Here is a 22724-nt window from a genome sequence, read left to right as displayed (position 1 = left end):
TCTAATTAGGAAGCACACAAAAAAAGTATCTACAAGTTTTTATATACTATAAACCCTTTTTTGCGAAAATAAATTCCCAAACTATTCTTTTTAAAATCCTTATTAAAAAGACTACAATAAGTTTGTAAAACCAAAAATGTGGTTTTCTTTATTGACATTTTTACATTGAGAATAAGTAACATTAGGAACATACTATTTAATACAACTAATGATAAACTTTTATATTGAAGGGCACAGAGATTAAGCACTTAATTCGCAAAAAACTAATTGAGAAAATAAATTTTAATCAGCCGTTTCAGACTTTAAAGTGGTATATATTAAAATCTGATCAAAGTAGATTTTCTCAAAACATTTATTTTGTAATATAGGCAAATTTTAACACTAAGCTCTATAATTTAAATTAAAACATAGACAGTTGTTAAACACGTCTAAAGTTGTTTTATTTTTGAGTTTCTGGAGCATAAAGAGCATTATTAGTAAGTTCAATATTGTTAAATAAATTTTCTATGTACCAAAAAGTTTAAATATTGTTGTGTTACTTGGTATATTATTTTGTTTTATTTATTTTTATTGCATAATTAATTTTTCTAATAAAAACTTACTTTTAAAGTTAACACAAATTTTCGAAGTGTATTAGTATGTGTTAGTCGAAGTGTATTAGTATTTCGAAGTGTATTAGTATTATTATCAGTTGTTTGTTTGTTCAATTTATAAACCAAAGTTTTTTTTTGTCGAAGACAACTTTTTGCTGTCTCCCTTTTATAAATAAATATAATCCTATATAATATGGAGTTGAGTTTATTTTTTTCACAATAACAAATTTTACTTTACAAAATTTACTACTGCCGTTTTAATCATCCCCCCTTCCCCCTTTCTCCAACTCCTTTCTTCAAAATTAATAAAAAAGTTACAGTGGATAAACCTAGGGAACAAAACAAGAGTAAAGTTTGCTATAATAAATAAAAACTACAACTCGTTCCTCATTGTCAAGTCTGTCCAGCCGTTCTAAAGAGACGTCTTTTGATCGATCAAAAGACGCTTTTTTAGGATCAAATGTCGACAGGGTGGCTAACTGAAACACTACTATACAATATATTTAGTATGTAAAAAATTGAATCTTAAAGTTTCAAAAAAAATGTTTTTGCTTCCATGTCATGTTATTTTAAAAACTGAGTAATTTTCTTTATAAAAAATATTTTTCCTTAAATGTTCAAGCAATATGCAATTATAACAGGATATTTATGGCTCCATCTATAAAGATTTTTTTAACAAGATGATGTTCGTGTAATCAAAACATGTTAACTCAATAAATAAACAGAAAACTACGTCCCTCACCAAAATGTTTTCAACTATTATTACACGGATAGAAAAATATTTAAGCATTTATTAAAGGTAATACAGTCTACCCTCTGACTCTCTTTTGCTTAAAAGAGTATCAAACCTTAAATAACAACAAACACGGAGCAAAATCAAAACTGGAGCAACAAAAGGACAACATCAAACCTGGAGCAACAATAAACCTGGAGCTGCAACAAACCTGAAGTAACAACGAGCTAGCAATACAAAAAAAAATGATTTTTGCGGAGTTAACTTTTCCATTTCTGGCGAAATGATAAAAAAGTTGGCATAAAAAACAAAAATATTTCTTTATTTTTTGATTTAAACTTATAAAATTTGAAAATATGAATGGAAAACTGGCTTGTAAACGTATATACACATATTAATATTGTTAGCCAGTAAAATGAGTTTTAGCATTTTTTAGAGCTTTAAATAATATGCTTAATATAGAAATATATGCTTAAAGTTTTTACCATCATAATTTTTTTATGTCAGCGTAATAATTTGTAAAACATTTTGAACTTCTAGATTTAAGCTTTTTTCCTTGTGACTTTTTCCTATGTTGTGATACCAGTATTTTTGTTTTCTTTGGTATGTTCAGTTTTGTTTTATTCAGTTTGGGTTTGTCTCTATTAGTTTCCTTATTATCTAAATTTGTTAAACTTTCTTTTTTTACACTCCCAAATTACTTTAAGAATTGCATGATGTCACAGCATACGTTGAACTACCAATGTTGCCTAGCGAGCTTTTAATTAAAAGTCGATCAAAGCATGCATTAAAAACTGCTTGTTTGATATTACTATAGATTTGATGCTCTTTTATGCAAAAGAGAGTCAAGAGAGAACGTTTATTACATGCCATAGAACTTCTTATGCCCTCTTAGCAACTAAGTTGGGTACCATAGAAATCTGGTCGAACTCCGCATTTTGTTTCTTATAGGTTTAATTATTTAATGTCTGAACCATTTAGTATAAATTGCTTTTTGTTAAAAACGTTTCTAATACTGTTTACTAGATCTAAAATTGCATGTTTGAGTATTGTATTTGAAAACCAAATTTTTATGATTTAAAGTTATTACCTTAAGTTATATCTACATTGTTCTTCAAAATTGCCAGAGATAATAATGAATAATAATATATAATCATCTAAATGAGAAAAATGCTGTAATGCTTTAATTTTGTTTCTTTTTTGAAGAAAATTCCACTGAGCACGCAGTAGTTGAACTTTTCAATCAAATATCTAACGTTTTTGATGTCTGTTTTACATTAGGAGTTTTTATTGATTTGTCAAAAGCTTTTGCTATTGTGAATCACAATATACCAGCAAAAAAACTTGAAAAGAGTGGAGCAAAAAACAAAACTTACTTTGGCCCAAAACATCCAAAACACAGAAAACAATTTTTATACTACGATCAAAATATTCCATGCTCCGTAACATGAGTTTCTAAGGGCTCGATTTTTGGACCGCTTTTATTTCAATTGTACATAAAGGACTTATACTTAGAAATAAACGACTTAGGGTGAAATGCAAGAACAGAACTTCAAATTTGAAGTCGAACGTTAAACCTAATGTGCAACTTGAACAAATGCTTAAAGCGAACTTCAACTCAGGTCAACTCAACTCGAAAACCGCCAAAAAATAGACCGTTTTCAAGTCTGACTTCAAACCACCTTGAGAAAGCAAAAATTCCATCCGAATGCAAGAAGCGGACTTAAAATTTCAAGTCAGACTTCAAATCTGAAGTATGACTTGAACGGAATGCATGAAGCGAACTTGAACTGAAGTCAGACTTGAAAAACAAGAATTTTTGAGTTTTCAAGTCATTTTTTCAAGTCCGCTACAGACCAATCTTGAAACCAAACTTGAAAAACAAAACAAACCGCCATTGGCATTTTGCTGATGCGTAACAAAACTCTACTATTACCAATAACTTATTACAACCTTTGCAAATATAAAAATGTGTTTTTACCAAGCAAAAGTAGTTATTTGGGTATACAAACGTAATTAATTTTGAAGGTTACATTTATCAATGTATATTTGTCAATGAATTCATTACAGAAAACCAGCATTGTGAAAATGTCTTTTAAAACATCCTGTAACTCGTATGTAATGATCCAACATGCCATATTATGATGCCATTAGAAATGTCTATTAGCATTTTGAAATTTCAAACATCCTAGCATTATAAAAGGCTGTTGATTAAGGTACGTTTTTGTGATACAGTATAAAAGTAAATTACATTTAGTAATAAACAGTTGCAGTTACACAAAGAAGTAATACGTGTAAAAGGAGTAAAAGAGAATTCACGAGAAGAAGTGGTTATAATAATATGAAATATTAAAAAAAATTTGTTTAAAAATGTTCAAAAATGAATCGGTATGAGCTGAATTTTAGAAGAAGAAGAAGAAGAAGAAGAAGAAGAAGAAGAAGAAGAAGTATGCCAAATCACATACCAAAAATTATTATTGACGTAATTTTAAGCCACTCTTTTAGAAGTTTATAATGGTATAGAATTTAAAATGCGCTACAGATTTTCCAAATAAACTTTTTTAATATTAGCTTATGACATTACTAACAGCAATGTTAACAATCGAGGGTGCCCTCTTTCATCTGTACACAACTGGCTATTGCATTTCAATTTTATGCTACTGATTCATTCCAAGTGAGTAGATATGATCTGATTTAATTAAGTATACTCTTTTAGACAGTATTAGAAGATTTGGAGGAGATGAAAGTTAATCAGTGAACTGTTTATCGAGTAGTTAAAAACATTTCAATTCAAATGATATCAGTACATAAAGTTTCCAACAGAAGCTGATTCTTTGATAATTCAGCAAAAGTGATTATAAGTTTTCATGGATATTTGCATTTTGCTATTAAATCCAAACTTTAAAATTTTCTTTGATAACGAAAATATTTATATTTATCAACCGTTGTTTAAATTTTACCAAATTCAAACTTCCCAGGATGTATAGGAGCAATTAATGGAATACATATTCCTATAATAAGCCCAGAGAAAACCCAGAAATATATCAAAACAGAAAGGAATTTTTCTCTTTGAATTGCCTGGTCATTGCAGGTCCTTCAAAAGAAATTTTATCTTCTTGTGTTCAATGGCCTGGAAGTGTTCATGATTCACGAGTTTTTGCCTACTCAGCTATTAAAGAAGTTTTAGAAGCTCGCCAACATATTCATGTTATAGGTGATTCGGGCTATCCTTGTAAGCAATAGTTAATGACACCTTTTTCTAACCCAAAAAATTAAAGTGAAATCCGATACAATTACAGTTTGAGAAGTAAACGTATGGCAGTTGAATGTTGTTTTCGTATGTTAAAAAAACGATTGCTTTGTCGTAACATTCCCTTACGAACAAAACTAAAAAATTCCATAGCCATAATAATATCCTGTTTTGTGCTTCACAACATTGCCCTTCTAGAAAAGGATCATTGGGAAGACAATGATATACAAAATAGGAATGAATAAGATGGCGCTGAAGCATTCACAAGTGATATTTTTGGAGAAGCAAAAAGAAATCAAATTGTGGACCAATTTTTTAAAAAAATCTTTTTTATGTGTCTGATTATAGATTAAAGTCTTATAACAAAAACTATATTTGCAAATGTTTACACTGCATTTTACATTTCAAAATAGTATTATATATCAAAAAACAATTTCATTAAGAAATAAAGTAATGAATTAAAACATTCCTAAAAAAATAAAAATAAATTTGATGTCGTTTGAAATTAATCGTCCTCAAATAGAATAATTCTGTTGTGTTCTTTTTTAAGGTGGTCGTCTGGTAAAAAAATATTTTAAAAAGTCAGATTTTTGTTAATAATCCAGTTTAAAAGAAAAATTTGTGCTCTTTTAGAAAATATATACTTTTAAACATATTTTTTAACTAAATTTTCCAAAAATTTAATTCCTGTAAAGACATGTACTAGCCTTTTCCCTTAGCAACGCCCTTAGCAACAATCATTTTTGGTTGTTTTGGGCTAAAACAATTTCATGGTGCAAATATCAAGCTGATAAAATATCAGGCTTGTCTAAATACAATTCAAAAGGTGGTATTCCTGAAGTCATTAAATAAGAAATTGAAAAGGTTTTTATTGATTTAAGTAATAATGAGCTTTTGTCGCGCTGCACAAGGCACAAGCCAAAATGCTAACGAAGCATTTAATCAGATTCACTGACGGAAATGCCCAAAAAATACATTTGTTTCAAAAGATGTACTAGAAATGTGTACGTTTTCATCAGTAGTAAGTTTTAATGATGGATATTTATCTCTAGCTAATGTTTTGAAGAATCTTTGTTTAACACCAGGAAAATATTTTATTGATCGTGCTATAGTATTTGATAGTAAAAAAGTCAAAAATATACAAAAAAAATCAACAGATACTGTAAAGAACAAAAGAAAAAAGTTAAGAGCTATAAGGAAAGGATTTATTGATAAAGAAAACACCAGGAAGGTGGAGATATTCTAAAGGATCATTTTAATTATTTTATTTTTATTTTGTTGGTTTTCTCCGTTTGTGATATTTCAGACCTAAAACGCAAATATCTCAGCTTCTATAAATTATTTTTAAATGAAATTTTCAGGGTTTGTTCATCTGTGTATAAGTTAGTATGTGAACCAGAATCTAATTAATTTATTGATCATTTTAGGAAATATGGGTTGGTTTTTGTTGAACTTTACCCCTTTTTTAATTTCCCCAAATACGTAAAGCTGCCATTATGGATTTAAACATAATTATAAATTTTTACTGGTTCACATACTAATTTTATATATATCCTGCATAAAAAACCAAACTTCATGCAAAACGGATGTACAGATAGCTAGAACTCTTTGTTTTAAGAAAGTGATGTTTTAACCATTTTTTGCTGATTCAGCATTAAAAAACTAATTTTTTTTTTCTTTTTTTTTTTTTTTTTTTTTTTTTTTTTAAAAATATGACTTCTTAATGTTGAAAAATAAAATAAACTTTCCCCCAAATTGTATTTTTGATTATTTTACCAGACGACCACCTTAATAACTTGTGTTCTTTTTTATAACTGTGACAATTTTTTTGGTAAATTTTCATTCTAATTTCATGTTATTTTTGTTTGTATTGTTGCTTTTGCTGGAGTAAGTTTATTTTTTATGTTAGCTATTTCTATTAGTTCTTTATCAAGATCATGAATTTCATTATATTGCTTTTTTTCATTTTTTTTAGAGAGATTTTTAGAAAGATTTATTTTTTAATGTTGAACATTGTTCTTTTTTATGTGTTAATGAACCAGATGGTATCAATGGTTCAGTAAAAGTTTTCTTTTCTGTTTCTATGAGTGGCCCAATAGTATCAAAAGTCCTGTCTTCATATGTGACCTCCATTGACTCGTTCGGATTACCTATATAAATAAATAAAATATTTTAATGGTATATAAATGTGTATATATATATATATATATATATATATATATATATATATATATATATTAAAAATAAACATCAAACAATACTAAATCTCTTAAATCAAATAATAATTTATTTTGAGAAATTTTCACTGAGTTATGGACACCAGCATCAGCACCTCGTAAAATATTACAAAACTTTGTAATATTTTACGAGCTGATGATGCTGGTTTCCATAACCCAGTGAAAATTTTTCAAAATAAACTAATATTTGTATTAAGAGAATTCGTATTGTTTGATGTTTTCTTATTAATATAACATATACTCTGTTTTTTTTCTTTATTTGCTACTTACAAATCAAAAAACTGTTTTGCTTTTTGCTTTGAGTTCATCCAGCATTTCTTTGGTTCTTTTTGATCTCTTTTAATTCCGATGCCTTGGCTGTTGAATAATTGCGTTATTTCTTCCCACAAAGAATTTTTTTTTTTAGGGAGACATTATCGGTCTTTTTTTCTTTGATGTCGTTGTAGTCTTTGATTACATCGATCAAAAGTGATTTTTCTTGCTGACAGAAAATTCGTCTTTTAGAATTCATTTTACAAATATTTAAAAAGTAAGCAAAAAGTCTATTGTGGATATGAATTTTGAAATTTTTATTCTTTTATTAGATGAGCAATTCCGATCATAAATATTTACGACGAAATTTTCATTTTGATGAACGGAAACAGAATAAGCAGTAAACAAATAACACATTTATTTTTTATCTCTTCTTTTTTTACAGCTTTAAAATTGTAAAAGTGTCATGATTAACTATTACCTGTAGTTAAATTGTAATTTATATTGTCATATAATTTATATATTGATCGTATGTTATACAAATATCATTACACGAATTTGTTTCAGTAAAAGGTTTTTCCCGTAAAAAAATCCATTGCCGCTATTGGTTGCAAAGTGCATTTTCCGATAAGCGCCCTGATTTCAACGCCTCGACTATTTTTCAAATTTGACTTTCTCAAGCACAAACTTGAAATTTTTAAGTCTCGTTTACGCATTCGCTCAAGTCAATTTTTCAAGTCTGACTTGACATAATCGAACTTGAGATTTCAAGTTGAACTTGACTCAAGTTCGGTTTTTGCATTCCACCCTTAATACCTAGCAACAAACGACTTATGCTTAGCAATAAACGACTTATACTTAGCAATAAATTTTTTAGATCTAATGTTGTTTGTTGATGATTTCAATCTCTTTATTCTAACAGAAACTTTAAAATATTTTTTAAAATAGTTAACAAACAGTAACGAGCCTTTCCTAAGGAACTAACATTCACTAAAAACGGACAAAAATTTATGCACTTCTATAAAAAAAAGTAAATTAAAAAATATACCTCTTAATTAACATATATTGAAATTATAAATAAACATAACATCGATGAAAAAACTAAATTTTGCCTTTATTCACAGTTATTTTCCTTATTCTAATATTGCGTGGCTTAGTACTAGTCTTAAAAAGATAAGAAAGACAAAGTTTAAGAATAGTTTTTGGAGCCGACATAAATTTTACTTGCGAACCACTTCTGTGTGTGCTCCGTGCTTTAAATTTGCATAAATTTAGTTTACTTAAATCTTATGTTTTTTATGTTTAAAACAAAAATGGGGTTGTCTCAAAAAAGTTTTAATTTTATTTTGGAAAATCAGCCGTAAGTAATGCATATTTCGGACGTGTTTTCATTAAATTATTATTACGACGTGTAAAAATTTTTTACATATTCTTATAGAGCTGAATATTATAGTTTGGGTATATGAAATGTTTTTGAAAGAAAAAAACATAGAAATAAAAAAAAAATAAATAAATAAACGATACAAAAATCTATTTGAAAAAAACATTCTTAAAAAAACCATTAACGCAATTTATTAGAAAATTATTACATTAGCAACAAAAAAACATGGTGCATAATAAAAGAGGTAACAAGGAAAACTAAAGACCACCTAAATGTTCCGCAAAACTCAAAAATAGATGAGAATGATATTTTAGCTAATAAGGCAATAGATATTGCAGAGAAATATAATAACTATTTTATAAAAGTTGGGAAAAACTAGCTGATAATATAACTCCTTGAAAAAAATTTTTCAAACCTTTGTAGATTCGGTACAATACAGATTTATGTAATATTACACTTATATTAGCCAATCCCATTTTGACCCTCATGAACAAATTTTAATACGCGGAGCGTCATAAAATATTTTCTAGGTGTTGCTTTCCGATGGAGATTTTTTTATTTTTTATTTTGGATAACTCGCGCCACTCTTTTTATTGTTTAACTTTTTTTCATTTTTTGAGTTTTTAAGGGTAATTTTAAACAATCGGCGCGAATAGAAATCATCAATATTTAAATCATTAATGATTAACTGTTTAAAAATGTCATCATTAACTATTTAAAAACGTCATTACAAATAATGAAAGTTTTTTTAACTATAACGATTGTGGGCATTATAATTACTATGATTTTTGTTACTGTGGTAAAACACTGGTGGTATTTTGAAAACGCAAAAATTCATTATGAAATTAAAAAAACGTAGTTTTTAAACACGGTTGCGTTGAGGTCCAATACACAGCAATTAAAAATTCGTAAGATGCTTTTGATCAGAGCCGTTGCAAGGCTCCCCCACACCCCCCAATTGGGGTGGACCCAGCATTTTTAGGGGCCCTTTTTGAAAGCTAAAAACATTTTTTTTTGTATTGTTTATTATAAAAATATTTAAATATATATTGTTACTATTAATAAAAAAACTTGGCCTTTAAATCACAGTATTACCTAAATTATGCAAGAGTAAAAAAAGAGCAATAACATTTTTCATGCAAAAAAACAACCGTTGAACACGACCGAGGTCCGAATTTTATTATAAAACGCAAGCTTTATAAAAATCTGCCAAACCGTAAACGAGAAACCATTAAAGAGCAGCCTATCGGGCGAAAAGATATATTTCTCTAATTTGCTTACTTTATGATTATATGCAAATAGATTATTGTTTGAATTTTGATTACATATTTCAAGGTTATTTATTTATAAATTATAAATCGTTTTTTCATTTTGGCGATTCACAATTTATCTTCGTAATAATTTATTTTAATTACAATGCTATATGTTATTACTTTGCTTTAATACTATGAAAGAAAAAGTATATTATTTGTTTTAATTAAATCATAAGCATTGTTTTTAAAGAAACAAATGTAAAGCATTGGAAAACTGTAACGCTTCACGTTTGTTTATTTTAAAGTTCATATGATTATAATGCCATTATCATATGGACTTTAATTTTGCGTTTTTGAACTGATTTTTTTATTATTATTATTATTATTATTATTATTATTATTATTATTATTATTATTATTATTATTATTATTATTATTATTATTATTATTATGCGTTGTTAGTCTTTTATATCATAAAAAACATACAATGAAGAAGGTTTCCAAAAGTTTATAATATATTATGTTAGTTTTTCACGATCTAATTAATGGTATAAAAAAAGTGAAAATTGGTGCCCTAAGAGAAGAGAAAAAGCTGCAGTCAGGGAGGAAATCACAAATTACCCGAAACTAACACATTTTTTGAAACCATTGGTTCAGACTTGAAGTGTTTCAATACCAACAGAAACTACAAATAATTTTGATTGTCATTATTTGAACACTAGAGTAGAGTCAGATAGATTGAGTCTACATCAAATGGCATTACAATTTTGCCTATTTTTCTTAGTGATGATCCTTCTGAGTGGCCAGATAATATTTCTGACGTACAGAGGTGTGACATTGTTAAACGTGGTTTCAAAAAGATTGAAATTGGTTTTCCATACAATCTAGAAAGAAGACAATTTTTACTGAATTATTATACCGCAAGATGAAGAATGGAGAAACCTATGAACGGACATAACTAACATATTTTTTGAATGGCATTGAAGTGTTTTGTTTTTGTTACAAACTTTTTGGTATAACTTCTTCACGATTCTGACAAGGAATGAACACTTGGGAAGGTTTATCAAAAAAACTTAAAGAACACAAAACATGCAGTGCACATTTCAAGTGCTTTGAATAATGGATGGCTTTACGAAAACGTTAACTGATATTTCTTTTAATTTATTGCTTTGCTACTTTTTTTTCTTAATTTATTTTTTTACCCTCAATTTCGGTAATGCAGGCATTGCAAATCAAGCTACCGTAGACGAGCAAAAGTAGAATAAACTGTGATAAACCACTTTGCTATTATTTAAAAGAAATCTTAGAGGCACTTGAAAGATTGGAAAAACATGCCTTGGAAAAGAGAGATAGGGCAACAGCCACAGAACTACAATTGTTGATAGAATATATTAGAAAATAGCCTTTCCTATTATCAATTGTTATTTGGTATGACGTTTTATTTCAAATCAACAAATCAAGTAAGTTGCTTCAGTCTTCTGCAACCTCTCTCGACATATTAGCTAGTGAAATAAAGGTAACAAATGCAACAAGTGCGTTCACGAAATAAAATCGAATTATTCATAAGAGTGTGTTGATTACACTCTGAACCTGAACATCAGTAAAAAGCAGATTTCTTTTTGCCACTAATTGATATGTCAATTGCATCAGTAAAAGAGCGTTTTGAACAGATCAGCATTGTCACAACGCTTTATGACTTTCTTTACCGATCTGAGAATCTTATCAAAGCCTGTAATGAAAATTCTCTGTCGGCATATTACAAAAGTTTGCAAGTGAAGCTTGCTGATAGAGATTCTAAAAATTTAGAAACGAAGTTAAAACGGTTTGTCATGTTTATAAAGGAGAAAAAAATTCTCTCCTAAAATCTGCACATGACTTCCTAAACTACATCTACAAACAAGAGCTGCAAGAAACTTATCCCAATCTAGTTATTGCGTTAAATCAGTAGAAATAAAATAAAAATAAAATCATTAGAAATAGTACTTTGATTTTATCTTTTCAAAATTAAATGTAATAATTTTTTAGCAGTATCATTTTAAACCTTATTTTATATACATTGCATTATTTTTAATTTACACTTTTAAGATCAACAAGACCATAAGCAGATGTATATTGAGCCTGCCGCAGAGGCGAAATTCAAATCACGGTACAACCATAGAGATGTTTTGTGCTCAAATGGTTAGCATCTTTTGACAGAGATCACAATAAAAAATGGTAAAAATTCTGTATTCAAAAACGATGGGAGGTCTGAAAAGATGTAAAATCGATAGAATCAAAGCCTTCTGAAGTTAGTTTTTGTTGATAAAGACCAGCCACTAGGTCTTGATTTGTATATTTCACCAGAGTACGGATTGTTTTTTGATATTCTAGGTCTAGTTTGAAAAAATGTCTAAGGATGAGACTCCCTCAGATTTTTTGGGTACAATGAATTGTAAAACTATTAAAATCTTTAAAAGTTGAAAACTTATCAGAACTCATGGCAAAATTGTAAATCTATTGATCATTGTTTAAGAAATTTATTTCTTAAAACAAGATAAATTTTCTTTTAAAAAAAAAAATTGCATGATAGGATGTTTATTTCTTAATACAAGAAACTTATTTTTTGTTTTAAAAAAAAAAATATTTGTAACGGTAAAATTTATTCAAATAAATGTAGAGCATATGATAAGCATGGAGAAGCTTCAGAAGCTACTTCAAATAAAGAGTTCTTGTAAAAAACCATTAAAAAAGTAGAAAAAAGGATTCAAGGAGCTTGCCCATGGCAAGCTCCTTGAATCCTTTTTTCTACTTTTTTAATGGTTTTTTGCTTTCTCGTTGGTTTCTGACAGGTTTTTTGCTTTCTCGTTGTCGAATAGTTCTAATAATTTGAATTTTGATCCGATATCAAACTGCAAACTCTGAACCTTAAAAGTACATTTGAAACAAATTTTTTTTTACATATTTTCTTAAGATATTTGTCTTAACCTGAAAATGTATATTTATATAAACATTTATTGCACATTTTACATTATATGTCTCCAGCTGAAAATGTATATTGATATTAATATTTATTGTAGATTTGCAGCGTTTAAACTCTTTTTTTTTTTTTTTTTTTTTAGGTGCCCCAAGAAGTCATAACGGTCTTGTCACAGAGCACCACGGAAGTGCATTTAACTAGGAAGTTCACGCCTCCTTCCTTACCGTGACGCAAAAATGTGTCCAGAGCTCGTTACGAACATGGATCTCCTGCTTATAAAGCAAGCGCTCTAACCACTGCGCCACGGTCGTACAAACTATGGAGTAAATTTGTCTGAGTAACAAGAGATCTGTGGCAAATCGGACGGATCCAGCATTTTTTGGTGTTTGAGATAATAAGTATAAACATACAAATGTTTGGATTTTGCTAACATTGAGCAAAATCCAAACATTTGTATGTTTATACTTATGTCAAATAATGATGCTGTTTAAAAAGTTGCAATGATTGAAAGCTGGGAACAAAAAAACTCTAAAAATTCGTTCCACCTGCCCCTAACGTGAGAGCAAGAAGCTGTTAAAATAATTTTTCTTTGCTATTATTAACTAAATTTATATTTACGAACTCTGAGAGATATTACTATGAAACTTAAAATTTATAAATGAATATAAACAAGGTTAAGAACAGCAAAAAAATATATATATTACCTACTTGTTGCTCTTACATTAGGGGCAGGTTGGACAAATTAAAATGCTAGATTCTTCACTGATCTGTTCGATTTTTCTAATGTCAAAAAAAAACCTACTCTAACTTTTTTCGACACAAAGCAAGCGAATACTTCCAAGTTAAAATGCTCTTCTTCGGTGCTCTGTGATGCAACCATTATGATTTCTTAGAGCATCTAAAATAACCACAGAAAAAATGTGTATATATATATCTATTTTTGAATCACCTTGATTCACGTTTTGATCTAGTATAGTTTACAACAAAAGACTGAAAGTCCTTTACCCAAACTTTTAAGGAAACCATTTTGGACTTGGATTTGTTTGATCCAAGGCTCCAGTAGCTGTATTTTTAAATAAAACATCATTTAATAACAGCATGAAGTAAAAATTATAAAGATTGTTATATGGCTGGTAAAAAGCCTAAAGATCAACAAAAAATTACTTTACAGTAGCCAAAGTGTTGATTTATCTATCGTAATTAGTGAAAGATAGGTACAATACATTTCTTAATTTAAAAAGCCCAGTACTTTTTTAGGTAAATTAACTGGATTTGACATTAAAATCAAATCGCGCTATATTGAAAATAATGATTTAAGCAACCAAAAAAACAAGAGACCACGAGTGGCTGTGGTATATTAGTCATAAAAAGCGTAACTTGTGGGACTGTACTGTGTGTGTAATAATAATAATAGAAGAATAAAACAGGCTATTTGAAGAAATAATAAAAAGAAATTATCAAGTTTTTCATTTTTTTCTTTAGACAGTAAATTGATTTTTAAGATTTTTATAAAAGTTTTTTCAATTGTGAGATTCTTCATAAAGTTAAAACTTTTTATTTTTTATTTTTTAGACCTTTAAGTTTATTGAAAAAAATTTCTTATAATTAGCTAGGGCAATGAGCTTTTGAAAACAGGTCACAGTCAAAGTCTTTTAATTATTTATGACAATTTCAGCATGAAAGGTTTTTCAAATTTTTATCGGAACTATTTCTTTCATAGCATTCCGAGTTTTTTAATATCCTTATACAAGTTTTTAAATAATGTTATTTTCTGAATCAATGTAAATTTTTTTACAAGGTAAACAAAAAATAATCATAAAATTTTTATCTTTATGTTTTTAAACAAATTTTTCTATTAACTGTAAGCATTTCTGCTCATTATTGTTATTTGAGTATTTTAAACTAGCTCGTCTTTTTATAAATTTTTAATATCCGTTTTTAAAGAAAGTTTTTACAAAGTTATCGGTGTAAAGAGTTTGTGAATCAAATAATGCATTCTTGGTATATCTTATACTATTTTACTACCAATGCCACCGTGTCTGTAAACTCCTAAATCGTGCATTAATCAATTTACTTTTTATAAATTTAGATTTTACTGCCATTAATAGATTTTGCATCTTGATTTAGTGGCTAGTCATCAGTTAACCATTTTTAATGGCTGCCACAAATGTTTCATTAAATAAATGGTGAGCAAAACTCTAATGGATTGCTAATATAAAAGGCAAACTGAAATTTAACTATCGAATGTTTGCTAAGTCTGTTTTGCCAGGCATGTGTCATTTACCCATAGAATCACTTTAAACTCAAGTTTTAAGTTTTATAAATACAAAATCATTTCATTTGAATGAAAATCTACTAAAACAGGAAGAATTATAGACTGCATTTAAAATAATCAAGTAAAATTAATCAAGAAAAATTTTTAATGGTTTATGCTTAGTTTGTTAATTAAGCTACACAAAGCCACATCCTTCTTAACCTCATTATCAGCTCAGTATACATACCCATACTTAACTTGGATGTTAGCCATTTTGTGTAGCATTTGGAGTAAATGTGCTTTAGTATATACGATTATTGAAAATAATTGTAATTTAGCATTAGGCCAAATGAGCATTACATTAATATGTTTACATTATAAGTAGAATGACATAGCAAGAAAGCAACAGAAGAAATTTGCAAAAACTATAAATTGTATAACGAAATAAACGCTTAAACGCTCTTTAGCTGATGTTATCTTGATAACATACTTTGTCATTGACTACATAACTTTTGAAAAGTTTATATCTGACTTTGCGATTCCTGATAAAGTTTAATTCGATTTTGAGCCCTGGATGCTACTCTGCTAGGCCTTATGTGCAAGTCAGTTAGGTTTAAAATGTTTTTCCGTCTGTCTTCAAGAGTGTTTAAATTCAGAATTTTGCACATTTTTTGAAGCCCGAGAAACTTTCGTGGCCTTGTGTTGTACTTTTTCAATTTTTTTTCGTCACTATCAAGGGTTCCAAGTTTGTATGGTTAACTCCAGATGTGGTCAATATGTAATATCTCTTGACATAAACATGTGTTTAAGAATTCGGAGCAAATAATTTGTTTTGTATGCAGCTATGTTGCACTTTCGAGCTTATTTAGAATTTTCAAAGATTAAAGTTCCAAGATCTCTTCCAGAATTCGTAACTAAAACTGATCTGTTGGTAATGCCGTCGTCTTTGGCTTTGCATATAAAGTAATCATATTTAACTTTTCATCAAATCAAATTTAATTAATACACTTAATTCTATTAGTCAGGTCTGTGAATACTAAACTCATCTATATCCGATTGTTGACTTGCTTCTTACAGGTTCTTTATCGTTTTTGACAGCTTAAATAAGTTTTGCGTCATCTGCATACATTTTGCTAATGGCTAATTTGAGATAAATTGGCAGGCTATTAACAAATATAAATAAAACCTTGTTATATTAATCCAGTCAGATATTGAGTCTCCAAGTATAAACGTGTTTGTCAGGAAGGATAAAGACCTTCTGGAGAAACACACAGCTTGCGGTTTGTTAAAAAGGCTTTTATTCAACATTTTATTATTTATTCAAGGCTTTTTACATTTCAAGCTTTTTCAGCAGTTTGACGAGCAAACATTTATCAAATATTTTTGCAAAGTCAAGAAAAATCTTTACCTGCAATCCAATGGCTCTGTTTTGCTGTTTTTTTTATAAAAAGGTAAAACATTAGCTACTAGCAAGATAATAAAACTTGCCAGATTTTATTAAAAGTTGGGGTATTAAAGTTAGCGGAGCTGTTATTGATGTAGCACTTACTTTTAAAAAAAAAGCGGACTAATGTTATAATTGCCCATCGGCTTATCATAGGTTTTTGAGATCAATATTTTGAAAAATCGTTATATCTAAATATAAATCCATATCTTTTTTTACATTTGTATACTTCTTGATATGCGTTCCGTTTTTCTATATTGAATTTGCATTTTTGTAACAAAGCTTTTTTTTGAGTCTAATTACCTTAATTAAATTGTCGGTGATTCAGGCTTGTAATTTCTTTGGTGGTTGACTAGCTACCTTTAAAATAAACTTATGGCGCGCTCATTAAGGGGGTTAAACCATATGGTTTATCATCCTTAAACACCGCTTTCTATTAACTTAATTTGCCAAGTTATGTTACTTATAAATGTATTTATTTCATATTTACCGTATTTGAAAAGGAAATTTTTTGCCGTTAAACCTGCTTTGATTACTACTGCTTAAATCATGCTACAAGCTAGAAAATATTTTGTCCTAAGAGGCTGTGCAAAGAAAAGATCCGGTCAAAACGTTGTTGTATTTTTATGATCAGATAAGATATTCCAGTCAAAATGCCAAGTTATGCCTGTAAAGTTAAAGTCATCTTTTGCAACTAAACAATGATATGCTTTTGTATAAACTAAGTATCTAACTTAATCAAGAGCACAATATATTTAATTTAATTATACTGAAGCAGTTGAACAATTGAATCGTTTAGTCATTTGCGTTTCCCTTGCACAAAAGTCATAAAAATGGCGAGCTGCTGTAAAAAGTGTTATTGAGACAATTAAAACAGCTTTTACTCCAAAAATAGTTTATAAACTTCTAGTAATTATAAGTTCTCCAAACGACTCGCTTGCAACTCAACCGATAGTCGTCCAGTTTGAACACGTGGAGACTAGAAACAAGGTGTAGCTGGTACTAGCTGCCGCAAATTACCTATCAAAAATTGACAACTCTAGAAAAAAGTTTTTGTTAGTTCAGATCAAATTCCATCTGAGGTTGATACTTTCACCAAACTAAAAAAAAAAAAAAGTAAAGCAAAAAGTACAATGACGCTTTAGAGACAAATAAATAAAAATCCTTTTGATTGGTTATACGAAAAGGAAGGCTAAAATGTATCAACACACATACAAAGTAATTCAAATCAAGGGTACTAAGAAAGATGCTTTTGGTAACTGGAAAGAAGATTGCGTAGCTGCAAGGCTGTCGCAGGCCATTTCAGTCTGAACAACTAGCAACTTAACCAGCATAAACATCCGCATAAAACAAAAATAATCTTCATCAAATTAAATCTCAATATGATAATTTAAAATGATAAATTTTAAATGGAAAGAATCTGAATAACATTGAAAAAACAAAAAATTAAGAACGAAATAAAAGAAATAAAATTACCATAAGTTTTTGATACTGTTACTTCAACCCCAGTTTACCCACTTATTAACATTCCATAAAAATTTGTATATATTTTAATGTTTTGCAATTTTTACATATACTAACTGTATTTTAATTTGAATGTATTTTAATGTGTTGGTGATTCTACATGCACTAACTGTATTTTAATTTGAATGTATTTTAATGTGTTGGAGTTTCTTCATGCACTGACTGTTTTTAATTTGAATGTAATTTAATGTGTTAGAGTTTCTACATAAACTGACTGTATTTTAATTTGAATGTATTTTAATGTGTTGGAGTTTCTAATGCCATTTTTTTTTAATATTATTTTAGATATTGGATTTTATGTTGAAAAAAACAAAAAAACTAAAAAAAAGGGATTAAATGTTTACATTGTCAAGTTACCCCAACATTGTCATTCGTTAATGAGAATATTTTAGATGATAAAAAATTGTCTAGAAAACGTAAAACATGAAATCAAGAATTGAAAAACCTTAAATTCAAAACAGTAATATTTAGAACCTTAAAAGACATACACTTGCAACAAAAAGTATGAAGGGTCAGCCGGAAGGATGACTTACTGTACAAAGAATACCCGGGTAATGATTATAGCAAAAGCTAGGTTACTGTTAAAAGCACTTTTAACAGTAACATAGACAACAAGAATCTTAAAGTAATTAAACTCGTTTAGTTTATTAATTTTGAAAAGCATATTGGACGTGGTTGCCTTCAATTGAAAAAGTCAATTGGTTAAATCGTAAAGACAGTTTGAAAATGCCTTAAAGAATTAACAGCAAACTTATTTTTATATTTGCTACCCCTTGCAAGTTTATCTCTTTACATTGCACATGATATATTGGTATCTCGTGTCATTTCTTGGTAAGTATTCTCATAATGTACATAATGTATATACTTTTTTCGAAAAAACTCTTTGAGCAAAAAAAAAAATTTTTAAATAAACATTGCCACCACTTGACAGCAAAGAATTTCTACCACTTTTCAGTGATATCGTTTTGCTTATTTTCTGTATTTCAAGTATAAGAGAGGAAAAAATTGACAAAATATACTGGAATGTGTGCCAAATGTGTACAGCAAACTAGTATTTGCTTAGTCAAAGTTTTTACAAAAAAGATTTTTGGGTTAATAAAAATTGATTAGTCATTTTTAAAAAATGACATTTGATTGAGCTTTTGTTTGAGATTTTCCAACTCATAGTCAATTTTTCAAGAAATATGGTTGGCTAGTCGGCATACTTTTAGATTTGAGAACCTTTTATTTTTTAAAATAATGCAATCAGCAGTTTTTATGGATTCGCATCTCCCTCCACATTTTGTTCCTAGAATCGACCTTGTTAACAGTAGCAATATCAGCAATCAGCAGATTTTTCAGGTTTTTCTTAACCATCAATAAAATAGCATTAATAAGTTGTTTTTGAGAAATTTGGACATTTGAACAAATGAAATCCAATCATCATTAGGAATAAAATCAAATAAAAGTAAAAATTGCAACAAATGAAAAACGTTTATACTAAAATCATGTTCTAGTCAAGTCATGTCGTGGTCAAATTGCCGTACAATCATGAAAATAAAAAGTTTTAAACAAAATTTTTAAATATACTGTTTTGATACTTCGATAAAATACTCATAAATAATGTATGCAGTGTACAAATTTAAAGACCCGAAGGATTAGAAGTTAAAAATTATTTTAAAGATATTAAACTTAGATTTTTATTCTTTTTTTTTTTAATTTTTGTTTTTTATTGCTAAGGTGTTTTATATTTTTTATGATAAAGTTCTAAAAACAAAAAATAACATGTAATTAATATAAAAATTGTTTGGGGTTTTCATGTTCTTATACATAAATACATTTTAAATCAATTATAAAAGTTAACAATTTATGCGCATCAATATCAATTTATTTGAATTAATACCAGGTGTTCTAGTTTTGAATTTGTAGTTTGATGTTTCACAAAATAAAAATTTAGAAGAAAGTTTTAAAAGTTATTTTAAATTCATAATATTTGATTGCTTAAATTATTTTCAAAATATTTTATTTAGATTATTTGAAAAAGAATTAATTAAACATCTATCCTAACAATGTGCAGTCATTTTGGGGAAAACACCACAGCGTTGGAAGTTGTTGAAGGCATCAATTTAAAAGGGTATGAGGTTATTGTCACAGGTGGAAATTCCGGAATCGGTGTCGAAACAATAAGGGCTTTAGCAAAAGCAGGTGCAAGATGTGTTCTTTGTACAAGAGATTTGGATAAAGGACACCAAGTTGCTAAAGAAATAATTTCTTCTACGGGAAACGATCAAATCGAAGTGGAGCAACTCGAATTGGACTCGTTAGAAAGTGTAGATAGCTTTGTGCAAAGATTTCTTGCCAAAAACAGACCGTTAAACATCTTAATTAATAATGCTGGGGTTATGGCGTGTCCTAAATCTTTTACTAAAAATGGATTTGAGACTCAATTTGGTGTTAATCATTTGGGACATTTTGCTTTGACCATTGGACTTTTACCAGCGTTGAAAGAGGGCGCTAAACTTATGTGTAAAAAATCTAGAGTAATTAATGTCAGTTCAATAGCGCATGCATATGCAAATATTGATTTTAATGACATTCATTTTACAAAAGGAAGGGAGTATGAAGCATTTGTATCATATGGACAATCAAAAACATGCAATTGTTTGTTTTCATTGGCTCTCACAAAACGGTATTTTGACGATGGTATTGCGTCCAACTCTGTGATGCCTGGAGTTATAATGACCAATTTACAGCGATACATAAGCACAGATGATCTAAAAAAGAAAGGTGTGATTGATTCAAACGGTAAACCTTTAATAAATCTTAAATCAGTAGAGGCTGGAGCCTCAACATCAGTTTGGGCAGCAGTGTCTCTAGATTTGGAAGGAAAGGCAGGTCTTTATTTGGAAAATTGCGCAATTAGTACAGAAGAATCAAACATTGAAAAAATAAGGGCGGAGATTTTAGGATATGCGCACTATATTATGGATAACGATGCTGCTGATCAACTATGGAATGTTTCTGAGGAATTAATAAAGAGCAAATCTCTTTAATTAACTTTCAAAACTTAAGCATCTTTAATGAACAATGTAACAAAATCTGTTTCAAATGAAATATTAGTATAATTTTAATGAATAAAAGCACTAAAAATGTTTTTTTTTATATTTTTTTATGTTTATATATGTTTTTTATATATATTTATATATGTGTTTATATATATATATATTTATGTTTTTTGTTTATATGTTTATATTATTTTTTATAATTTTAATATTTTTTTAATTAAGTTTCTAAAAAGTGTTAGCTTAACAATAGTATTAACAGAAGGAAGATTATTGAAACAATAATCATTATATTTTAACTCATTTTAAATTGAGTCTTTTATGGAAAATATCATATATCATTATCGAATTTTCAAGTTTCAAATCTAAAACTGCAAAATTTCTTGTCAAAAATAGAATTTCTTTCTAGATGTAAGGTTTACATTAAGAAAAGTTTACAATTTTATAAAATATATATATATATATATATATATATATATATATATATATATATATATATATATATATATATACATATATATATATATATATATATATATATATATATATATATATATATATATATATATATATATATATATATATATATATATATATATATATTTATATATATATATTTATATTATTATAACAAACAGTATATAAAACTATACTTGTTTTAAAAATAAAACTTAAAAATAAAAATATAGTTTTAATTTGAATTTCGATATGGCTATTTTATTATTTTTATTTTAAATTTCTCTTTAAACAAATAATAGCTTAATTTAAAAAGTACTTTTTAATTTTTACATTACCTATCTAACAAACATTTATAACTCAGATTGTTGAATTAAAAAGCTTTTCAAAAACTTTAATCTTAAAAAAAACTGAAATACTTTTACTTCGGTAAAGTGGGTTTTAGTGTTCTGCTTAATGTTCTAAATAGAACTGAAATAGTGTTTTGCGCAATAACAATGATAGTTTGATTCTGCTATGATTTACTGCACAAAACATTTTTTTTTTCTCAACTATTACATTAAATCGTTTCTTATTAACAAAGAGACCTGATTATTGATTAATTAATGAATAAATTTTTACTTCAAAATTTGAATTTGGCATTCTTTATCATAAAAAAAAATGCTAAATTAAAAATAAAACTAGTAGATAACCCTCATAAAGATAAATAACAGTTCAGTTAAGGTTTGTTGCTGTTCTTACTAAATAATAAAAAACCTAGAAAAGATATAAAAACATATTAACAATCTGACATAATTCTTTTTTGTCTTGGAAAAACGCCGAAGAGACTTCAGAAGCTGCCGAAACCACAGAACAGAGAGATTTAAAATAAGCTGTTCTGGACTACCTTTCTTATTCTAAACGTAAACTATTTCACATCAAATTTTTAAACTTAATTTTTATAGTTTCCAGTCTTCTACTGAACGTTAAAAGGATCTTAAGTACGTATTCATTTACTATCTTTTTGCCAATGTTATTTTGTGGGTGTGCGCGCGTAGGTGCGTGTACATGCGTTTATACACGTTTATATACCTTTGCATAAGTTTACATGCTTCTATTACAGCGGTGGTTTTAAGCACAGGCAAAGCAGGCATTTGCCGGTGGCCTCGCATTTTTTTTTCTTAGTACAAGTAATATTAAAAAATTTTCTTAGTACAATAAATATAAACAACGAAACTCATTTATTAAAATTCAATATAATGTATGCGTACAGTATTTTTATAAACAGTATTTTTATAAAATATTCAACTTTACATATACATCTATTATTATGTATGTAGCAATTTTTTTTTTGGCGTTAATAATGCCTGG

At 28.0% G+C, this 22724-nt stretch overlaps 1 protein-coding gene across 2 annotated transcripts; it reads left to right on the top strand.

Moving 5' to 3' along the window:
• The first annotated feature begins 348 nt into the window (after positions 1–348).
• On the top strand, positions 349–20981 carry LOC100200689 (probable oxidoreductase). 2 transcript variants are annotated; one of them, XM_065787371.1, is made up of 2 exons: positions 349–476; positions 19887–20981. In XM_065787371.1, the coding sequence occupies exon 2, from the start codon at positions 19926–19928 to the stop codon at positions 20907–20909; it is 984 nt and encodes a 327-aa protein (XP_065643443.1). In that variant the 5' UTR covers positions 349–476; positions 19887–19925; the 3' UTR covers positions 20910–20981. The 2 variants fall into 2 exon arrangements, with proteins under 2 accessions (XP_065643443.1, XP_065643444.1); XM_065787372.1 differs by having other exon boundaries at positions 405–542.
• The last annotated feature ends 1743 nt before the right edge of the window (positions 20982–22724 follow it).

Source organism: Hydra vulgaris, chromosome 01 (assembly GCF_038396675.1).
Source record: "Hydra vulgaris chromosome 01, alternate assembly HydraT2T_AEP".
NCBI lineage: Eukaryota > Metazoa > Cnidaria > Hydrozoa > Anthoathecata > Hydridae > Hydra > Hydra vulgaris.
This window is presented reverse-complemented; position numbering and strand designations above follow the sequence as displayed.